The sequence below is a fragment of the Ciona intestinalis genome, chromosome 10, assembly GCF_000224145.3.
Source record: "Ciona intestinalis chromosome 10, KH, whole genome shotgun sequence".
NCBI lineage: Eukaryota > Metazoa > Chordata > Ascidiacea > Phlebobranchia > Cionidae > Ciona > Ciona intestinalis.
Window position 1 is genome coordinate 457,559 of NC_020175.2, and position 9,602 is coordinate 467,160.

At 37.4% G+C, this 9,602-nt stretch overlaps 4 protein-coding genes across 5 annotated transcripts in view; 2 read left to right on the top strand and 2 right to left on the bottom strand.

Moving 5' to 3' along the window:
* Positions 1-130, top strand: part of LOC104266085 (short transient receptor potential channel 4-like) — a 9,660-nt gene extending 9,530 nt beyond the window's left edge. The window contains exon 14 of the mRNA XM_018813842.2: positions 28-130. The gene's annotated coding sequence lies outside the window, so the exon portion shown is untranslated. The remainder of the gene's footprint in view (positions 1-27) is intronic.
* The window catches only part of LOC100179145 (short transient receptor potential channel 4-like), a 4,913-nt gene extending 4,741 nt beyond the window's left edge, over positions 1-172 (top strand). Inside the window, exon 12 of the mRNA XM_026836456.1 lies at positions 102-172. Within this exon, the coding sequence (XP_026692257.1) occupies positions 102-172 (71 nt within the window). The remainder of the gene's footprint in view (positions 1-101) is intronic.
* Positions 50-2,858, bottom strand: LOC100176823 (fibronectin-like). Of its 2 annotated transcripts, none has more exons than XM_026836231.1 (8): positions 2,840-2,858; positions 2,369-2,482; positions 1,819-1,948; positions 1,568-1,673; positions 950-1,046; positions 798-890; positions 568-739; positions 50-339 (listed from the first exon to the last, which is right to left on the bottom strand). In XM_026836231.1, the coding sequence occupies exons 2-8, from the start codon at positions 2,436-2,438 to the stop codon at positions 252-254; spliced, it is 756 nt and encodes a 251-aa protein (XP_026692032.1). In that variant the 5' UTR covers positions 2,439-2,482; positions 2,840-2,858; the 3' UTR covers positions 50-251. The 2 variants fall into 2 exon arrangements, with proteins under 2 accessions (XP_026692032.1, XP_026692031.1); XM_026836230.1 differs by lacking the exon at positions 2,840-2,858 and adding an exon at positions 2,764-2,791.
* Positions 2,859-3,414: 556 nt separating this feature from the next.
* Positions 3,415-9,602, bottom strand: part of LOC100187038 (ATP-binding cassette sub-family G member 2-like) — an 8,053-nt gene continuing 1,865 nt past the window's right edge. The window contains exons 2-14 of the mRNA XM_018813699.2: positions 9,310-9,427; positions 8,914-9,069; positions 8,493-8,650; positions 8,121-8,272; positions 7,810-7,950; positions 7,480-7,625; positions 6,979-7,080; positions 6,297-6,448; positions 6,007-6,096; positions 5,590-5,714; positions 4,821-5,065; positions 4,470-4,591; positions 3,415-4,145 (exon numbers count right to left, since the gene is read on the bottom strand). Of these exons, the coding sequence (XP_018669244.1) occupies positions 3,998-4,145; positions 4,470-4,591; positions 4,821-5,065; positions 5,590-5,714; positions 6,007-6,096; positions 6,297-6,448; positions 6,979-7,080; positions 7,480-7,625; positions 7,810-7,950; positions 8,121-8,272; positions 8,493-8,650; positions 8,914-9,069; positions 9,310-9,427 (1,855 nt within the window). The 3' untranslated portion in view covers positions 3,415-3,997. The remainder of the gene's footprint in view (positions 4,146-4,469; positions 4,592-4,820; positions 5,066-5,589; positions 5,715-6,006; positions 6,097-6,296; positions 6,449-6,978; positions 7,081-7,479; positions 7,626-7,809; positions 7,951-8,120; positions 8,273-8,492; positions 8,651-8,913; positions 9,070-9,309; positions 9,428-9,602) is intronic.

The window sequence follows — 9,602 nt, forward strand, 5'->3', positions numbered from 1 at the left end:
CGTTCGTTTTAAATTCAACTTTAGAACATCTTTATAATAAGTTTACTCCTTTTTTGAATGTTTCATTTGAATTTATTGTTTGATGATGTATTCTGTTTAAGCGGATATAAACGCGAACGATGTAAACGTCTCTGATGATGTTCTGTGTAATTATCACCTGGTGCGAAATTAGCTCAAGGTATCCGAGAGACTTGTGTATTTCAAGTTCATTTGAACAACTTTTTCAATAGTTCGGTATTTCTTGAAATCATTTAGTCAACATCAATTACCATAGCAACGGATGACGTCATTTGTGGTATTCCGGCGGTTTCCATGCGAACAAGAGAAAGTGGGATACTCCTGTGTAGATTATATATTATGAACCGATCAGTATTCAGTAGTGGTTTATTACTGTAGTTCAAAAAAGATTAAATGGGTTGATATAGGATACAGCAACTAGTTTTAAAGCATAGTTTGATATGTGCTGGTCTTGTGACTGCTTGGGATTAGGTATCAAGATATTGTGTCGACATAAATGTTCTACCCGGCAATTAAAAGGCATATTCTATACTTTCGTACATAACTTACCTTCTACCTCTTCGTGGTCCTCGTCCCATGTTAACACATTGTGTGAAACCCCTTGGTCCGTAGCAAGTACATGTCATATTCACGCTCGTGTGGTTAAAGGAATGCAGGTAGCCCCACTTCTCGCACTTTTCACGGTTTCCACAAAGTGGATTTCCTCTCATTTCACCGGTATCTGTGAAGTATCCTCGTAATTTAAACATACCAATCAAGGTCGACTAACTTCCACTTACTAGTAACTGTTGGGCAGCTGTAACAAGTTTCTTGTGGATCAGGAACACACGGCTGATCCGCTATCAGTCTAGCTGGCATGACTGGAGGCCCCCCTTTATAACAAACATCATTACGTCAACAATCGCAATATTTTCTAAGCATTGTTACTTACTACATTCGCATTGGTAAACACCCCTTCTGTTTCCGAGACACCGACATGTACATGTAGAGTTGCTCCAAGTTTCACCGACAGAATATAACAATCCCGTCTGAAACGCAATACGTGACGTCACTCTCTTTTCTCGTGACGACATTCCCTTTTTGTTACGTCACTCCCCTTTCTCGTAACAACACTGAGTACGTCACATTACCAAGCAGTTAAGATGAAAAATTTAACATCATCAGCATAATGCAACTTAGGTAATCTGATATCAATTTTATGACATATAATACTGTGGGGGTAAGATAGGACACATTTTGCACATAATATCTAAATATCCTGTTCGTGTTTTTTAACCATTTCAACAACGCAATTTTGGAGTTGCAATAATACAGTTATTTATAAAACTATGAGGTAATGTAGAACACCTTTAGCACATACTATCCAAATATCCTGATTGTGTCTTGACAATTAACAACAGTCTATGGGAGTCGTGAGGATACAGTTTTATAATTCTTTAAATGTTCTTTGTTTACTAGTACTACTAAGCGGGACAAGAAAACAAAATAAAAAAGGTAACCCATCTTTCCCCATTCTGCCATATATATAAATGACACTATTAAGACGCACCTCTTTGTCCTGGCACTTCTCACCATCCGGACACTCGTAGTCAGCTGCACACCCACAAGCGTTGGGCGTTGGGTGGCATCCGGGTGGAAAAGTGAAGGCGGAACACCTGAACGACTGTGGTTTATTAAACGGAAAAAAAGGGCGCGGTTAATAACGATAAAAGGGAGTTCTTTACCGAGTGACATAATACGTTTCAGCTGGTATATAACAGTAAATGAATTATAGCCAGCATTGAATAAATATTGTTTAACCTGTGCGTGCAGTTTCCAATAGGTCTCCCGTTTGATATTTCACAAGTACAATTGTAAGCACAACCACTTCTTGACGTGTGTTGAAACATATCTCCTTCGTTGTAAACGTTTCCTCTGACGTAGCATTCCCCTATAAGTAGAAAAATTGTATTTAAATCAAGTCAATACTTATGATAGGCCTTGACCACCTGCTTATCAAATATAGTCTGTGTGACTATATACTCTGTGGGATAAGCCTTTTAGCAAATATTATTCATATAACCTGATCGTGTTTTCTTAGGAATACGGTTTTATATATTTTGAATGTTTCAAATGAAACAAGAAAAATGAAAAGTTTTACCGTTTTTTTTTTCTGTTTTACTATAATATGACATAATAAAATACATTTCAATTTTTGGTGGTTACGCTTATATGTAGCACTTGCGCGAAAGTTTATAATTTACGATTAATCAAATGAGGGTTCATTTATACCTCAAGAGGAAAAATCTATATGGGAGCAAGGATTTTTAAAACCACAACGCGACTAAACGAAAATCAATCGTATACTTACTTCTCGTGGTATAAGCGGCCACTAATCCCCACATGAAAACAAGAAATATGATCTGCTTTGTCGCGTCCATTGGTACACGTATACTATCCTGAACTTTGCTTGCTTTCAATAGCCCTGCGAGAGTTTCGTAATATTAAGATTTGCCTGAGAGTTTGGTCGTATGCAACTTTCTCTTTGATTTAGGTTCTAAAATGCGCAGTTTTATATGCACTGCGATAGGCAAATTAAAACCTTGCGAAAGACGTTTGTATGCCGTATGTAGCTGTCAAAGAAGCTAGCCTTTACTGTCATACGTTTTATTATCGAATTCCTCTGTTGTTGTCCACTTCTAATACTTTCCAATTAAACACTCAACCGCCGTCAACTCTGCTGTTATTATCCCATATAAACCTTACCACATGACGTCATATATACCGCGAGTACACCTGTGGGTTTCAGACGGCTCAGAATACAACAACTAAAATGCATTACCAAGTCATTCCGTTAGCAATATTCGCCAAAGGCTGTGGAATTCTCAACGTTCCAGAACGACTGCGTTTATTTAAACTGTGTAAGCCGCAGGACTTCGCAGTGAATTTGCATTGGCGAATAGCGAGTACATGTGAAGTGTCGACAAAAGTGTCCCGCTGCGTCGGACAAACATTCGTGGCCACAAAACTTGAATCCTATTTAACAATCGTAAAGTCAAACTAATGACACGGAAATCCTGAAGGTGACATTTGTTCGCTTTGGGGCCAAAGATCATGTACTTTAGTCGTTCTCTAAACGCAACAACCACCAAGCATGGTAATTCCCACCCACATCAGCATTGACATCGATTTGTCGCCATCAACTCAATTAATTTAGGCCTAATAAGGCATTCACTGTTAACGACAGACGTGGTTCATTGGCGCCATATATGGAACATGACGTACTTGATCGTGATATAGTGGCTAAAGGACGGGCACACCATCAGCTTACGTTGCTAGATATCTCTCACAAAGATCAGATTTTTATCCAATCGTTTTTGCTATTGACGGAAATGCAGTTTTAGACACAACTTTTGTGTTGGTATTATACGCTTTCTATTCTTTATCATGTTCCGTTACATTCTGGACCACGATTTTTCGGTTAAAAATAAACATATTGTTTTTTTTTTAAATGATCAATTAGAAACATAGTATGGCTCGAGGTAAAGCAATTCACTAACATTTCATAAATAGGGAATTTGATCAAGAAAAAAACAACTCAATTTATAATAGGTTGAAAGAAATGTAGATAACAAAGAAATGACAAAAAGAGAACAATCGCGAACGACAATTTGCCTAGAAGTGTAACAGAAGTTGAGTTGGAAAAAATGGGACACATACACACAAATATCCAAATATACTGGTCGTGTTTTAAACAATTAACAACGGTCTATGGAAGTCGTGAGGATACGAAATTCTTTGAATGTTCCTTGTTTACAGCGAGATGGGACAAGAATATGGAATGAAAAGGTGTCCCATCTTTCTCCACCCTACTATATTAAACCATGGCCGTTGAAGCGGAAGATACGAAAACGTTGGTGGACTTATAAGATATTTAACAGGTTTAATGGCATACGATCATATACACACTGCTTTAATTCATTTTATAAGAATTAATGTTTTACTTAAACTTATTAACCCTTCGCATTTGAACGTAAGCTAGAAAAAGGAATCCAATGCACATACAGCCAAGAGCAAGAATATTGACCCATAAACCCCACACACCGTACTCGATGCCTTGAATTTGCATGTATGCTTCACCAGTGGTACTGAAAAAATATAAATGTTAGCTATAGGGACATCTGCTAAAGTTACGCAAGTTCTTCTAAAATATTTAGACTACAGATGTGCTGCTAATATGGTGGTATAATACGGCGGGGCAAGATGGGATACTGTTAGTGCCTAAATCTAGCATTTTTCTGATCGTGTTTTAAACAATAAATCACGCTCTTTTAAAATCGTAACGACATGGTATATAATTTCGTAAATACTCATTGTTTACTATAAAATGGGACGAAAAATCCATGTCCCATCTCACTTCATCTTATTATATCTTAAGATGAAAAATACAGTTGGTTTGAAGCAAGCCTTACCAGTTCGGAATCAACCCTTGAGTGATTGTACTTATGCAAGGTTGACTTGAAGTAGGATCGAACCCGGGATATGTCCTGTTATCGATGAACACTAAACCACTCATTTCATTGACTGTAAGAGCCTGAAGAAATATATGTTGTAAAGTCTCTTGCATGGCAGCGAATATGTGGTAAATTTACCCCTGTGGTTATATTTTTATTATTTGCGGAAATTTGGTGTCACATTAGCATTTGCATGCAAACTTTTTACCTAAAAACAAGCACTCTCGCTTTTTAAATGGGTGTTTTACTATTTTGTGTTAGGTTTGGCGCTATTGGCATTTACCAATTTATTAGTTGTTACACACTTACGTTGGTCCCGTATCTAAATATGCTGACGTATTTAATCCATTCAATCCAGTCCAATAAGCTCCCAGTGTTTGCCAAGAAACCTCCAGTCAACATCATGAGAATATATGGCAAGGCAACCAATATGTTTGCAATCGCGAATATCCGCACGGAGGCGCTCACGAGAAAGGATATTGATGACGCACAAATAGCCGTGATGAAAAGTGACAAAATAAAGAAAAAGAATTTCTCAACCTTCAGTTGAAACCCTGCGTTAGTTAATAGAAAATATTAAACAAAAATACGACACGGTTAGCAAATACAGGATTTTTGTTTTCCGACAGAAATAATGGTTGATATATATTGAGGTTGGTAAAAGAAGATGATATTTCTATATCGTAAACATGTATAGTACTGTGGTTTAAGATAGTAAACCTTATAGGCGTATATTATCCAAATATTCTGATCGTGTTTTAAACAATTAACAACGTTATATGGGCGTCGTAAGGACACGGTTTTATAATTCTTTGAAAATCCTTTGTTTACCCTGATAAGGTACGAGAAAATAGAATGAAAAGGTGTTTCATCTTTCCCACCCCATAGTAGAAACATAGGACAGCTTTGGCACAGAATATCCAAATATCCTGGTCATGTTTTAAATTAACAACAACCGGTCTATAGGAGTCCCGAGGATACGGTTTTATAAATATTATAAATTTCTTTGTTTACTAGCAAATGAGACAAAAAAATAGAATGAAAGGTATCTCCCCCCACTCTACTATATCCCAATTACCTATCATGAAGTATATGATGAGACTGAAGAATGTGTTTGGTATCAATCTGTTTGGAACAAGATCAGCAAAGATTTGTGCGATGAAGTATACGGAGACGCGGTAATAACCGCTCGCAGATTCGTGGCTGGAATAAAGTTTAAACAAGTTATTTCAGTCAACTGTGCAAGTTAGTTGCAACTTATGCAATACGGTTTCTGTAAAAAGGATTTCGCAATTTAAATTAGACATACAGGGGAAAATAATTAATACGTTACACGGCAGCGGTTACGAGATTTTGTCGTGGATTTATAGCATGCCCAGCAACGGCGAGCATGTGGTACTGGAAGTTGCTTTTCTACCCTAACAGTGGCAGCCAACAACGTTTGCTTTGATTACATTCAAGGTTAAATATCATACTGATGTCACATACGACTTACATGAAATGTGCTCTGTTGGCGATAAACAATTCAAGTGCTGATAGATTCGACATAACTTGTGTCGTAATGAGAAAGAAGAAGCATCCGGCCCTGTACCAAGAGATGGTTACGTCATTGCAGTATTTATTACGTCAACGTTTAACATCACATAAGATAGTTTTAGTTTTTGTACCGAAGCGTTGGTATGATAATCAAATCCTGCACATTGGATGTTATGTTTGTGTTAAAACTGACCAGTAATCCGTTTTCATGCACGTATTGGATAACGTCACATACAAGAACTGACTAACCTGTTTTGAATTCCACTTGTAAATGACGTGTCACTTTGGAAATAGATTAGACCAATCAGAACGCCGAAAATAATCATAATGATAATTTGAACGAATGACGTCATTGGGTTTCGCAACAAGTTCAAACCTGTTCTTCCCATTACTGTTTTCAACTAAAAGTAAATTATAAAACTTTGTCTTTAAGACTTAAAATGTTGTAGCATTTTTGTTCAGATTTAGTAAGGTGGGGGAAGATGGGACACATTTTCACTCTATTTTCCCGTCCCATTTGGAAGTTAAAAAAGTACATTCAAAGATTTAAAAAACCGTACCCTCACGACTTCCATAAACCGTTGTCTTTTTTTACATGATTAAAAAATTTGAACATTAGGTGCTATAAGTATCCCATCTTACCCCACGCTACTATACAACTTCGGCGCAGCAAGTGATTGGGAAACCTGCCTTTACCTTTATAACGCTATTACCGCACATCTCAGGAGTGCGGTACCATCATTGTGGGTGTTCATGTCCTGGGGCAAAACTTTACGACAAATACTTTAACCCAGTGGTCCGGTATTTGTTGTTTAAATTTTCAACCATACAACAAAAAACAATCATCCACTAAATCCATACTTCTGTGGTTGCCCGACACCCGAGCACAGTTACACTCATTCCTCATTCCTACCGCGAAAAAGGACCTCACCTGATGAAAGAATCCATTGGCGTAATGTGTTTCTTCTAATATTTGATCTTTAAATGAATATCCGACCCCACCCGTTCGCGAAAGAAAAGTTTCTTTGATAGTCTGTGTCATAATTTTTTTAAGTGGGATTTGACAACATGCGTTATAGTTCTTGGTCGAAGAGCTATATAGTTACTGCTTAATCTATATACATTTATACAAACGACGCCTCATGCTTGTACATCATGGTAACGCTGATGCATTGAAAGAAGTAGAATGGGCCATGTTTTATTCTCTTTTCTTATTTGGTAGTAAACAAAGAGTTTACACATAATTAGAGGGGCGGTGTTAATCCTTAAAAACACGATTATGAAATACGGGAACTCGGTGCTCACGGAATCACATCTTACCCCACAATGCAATATATATATGAAATAGCTTTTAACATTTAATTTTCTTTTGCACTTTTATAATTTCCAATGGCCAAAGCAGCAATAAATACATAATGAAAAGTTTTGTTACCTTCAGCGCTTTCTCCTCATCTTGAGCAATTGATGACGCACGAAAAGAATCCAGAAGTTTTCCGCTGTTGTCCTCTTGCTCGTCTTCCTCCATAGCGATCGAAATTTGATTTGAAGATGCTTTAACTGTTCTTATTCGGTCGCCTTCTGCATAGTTTTACATTATTAACCGCAAAATATTGTAAACAGACAAATAATAGTTTTTTTCTGTGTCATTCCTTTACTCTGTCATAAACCAGTCGCACATATAAAACAACCGCAATGCAAAATTGTATTACATAAAGCAAGCCCAATTAAAATTAACTCTGTTTTTTAAAGTCACTATACAAACCTTCAGCAGGGCTGCTGGTACCCTCTTCCGTGTCACGTGACTCGCTGTTCATTCGACCGATAAGTCGGGCAGTGTTGACGTCACCACCAACAATATCAAGGAAGAAATCAGCAGGATTGTGGAAGCGAGGGCAACTGAAACCTTAGATATAGTATATTGTTAACAATAAGAACATATCTGTTCTATATGGGTGAAGGAATAATAGGTTGAACCGAATTCCAGGGCTTCAGTACCATTTACAATTCTACATCCTCAGCCCTTATATAGGAAGCAATATTGCAAGCGTTTGATTGGCTATGAAATGTACCAACCTATATCTTTAAAATAATGCACCGCTTGCTTAGCGACTCCTCTGTACACGATATTTCCTTTGTTCAGCAAACCAAGACGATCAAAAAGTGAAAATATTGAATATCTCGGTTGGTGGATTGACATAATAATGTTACGACCTCCGCTAGCTAACCTGTAACGAAAAATTAGGTAACCTTATGCTTATACAAAGAAAGTGTTTATTACATATAGGTATTATAGACTATTGGGCCAATAAGCCCTTCTACAATGCCTTGGCTTCGGACTTGTTCATACAGAATAAAATACACCGTTTGACTGATACATCGATATACCTCACGCTCGCTGTCAAACTTTACAAAGTGAGTGTACAAATTCAAAAATTCAAAACATACTTATACAAGAGGAGAACGATGGAGTTCGCTGTGTTTGCATCTAATCCAGTGGTTGGTTCATCCAGGAAGAGAACAGGAGGATCAAGGATCATTTCCATCCCGATGTTTACTCTCTTTCTTTCTCCTCCGCTCACTCCGCGCACAAACTCGTTTCCCACCTTTATAACAAAACATAAATTTTAAATAGCTTGGCTGTCAAGTCAGACGAAATTAACAAAACGTCGAAAATATACTACGTCATTTCATACCAGATGATCTGTTAAAAAATTATAAAAAATATGTCTGGTAGAAAAAGTAACGGAATATAATTTTTGATTATCTTGATAGTGAAGATCACGTTATTGGAGCAATGATAAGAAGGAATCAACAGCAAAACAATAGTCGTTAAAACATGTTATGAATAAAATAGCTATGAACTCACCGGTGTATCGGCGCAGGCTTGAAGACCTAATTGTTCTATGACGTCATCAACCTTTAGTTTCCGAGCTTTCGCATCAAATTTCTTGGTCGAAAGTCTCAAGTTGGCTGAAAACGCGAGATTTTCACGAACCGTCAGCGTTCCCATGACAACGTCATCCTGGTAAATCATGACGTCACTATACCGCCACAAGCGGTAGTAAGAACGTTATTTCAACAAGTCAAACATAACAATGATACACAAAGACTGCTGTGACGAAATAATGAGAATTGGTCGTCATCGTTGCAAAGTGGTGAGCGCGTCTCAGGATCTGCTGCCTTTGTTGACCTGTGTGTCCTTGAACAAGACATCACGCCACAGGAGGATAAATAAGTTAAGTTTATTTATTCAAACACTAACCTGAACTACGTAGCCGCTCATCAGTCGGAAATCCACTGGAGGCCGCTCTCCGTTTAGTAAAACAATTCCTTCTTTCAGACCTTTCGGGTCTTTCCTTTGCGCCAATACATCAAGTAAGCTGTAATAAAGTAGATAATACTTTGAATGCATTAGTGTTGACGATAAACGCTTGGACATAAATTGACGCTTTAACTTAAAACCTATGTGGTACTAGTATGTAGTGATACTTCATAATTCAACCAGACTTTCGATCTGATGGTAAAAATCAGATGATATATAGTAGGATGGGGGAA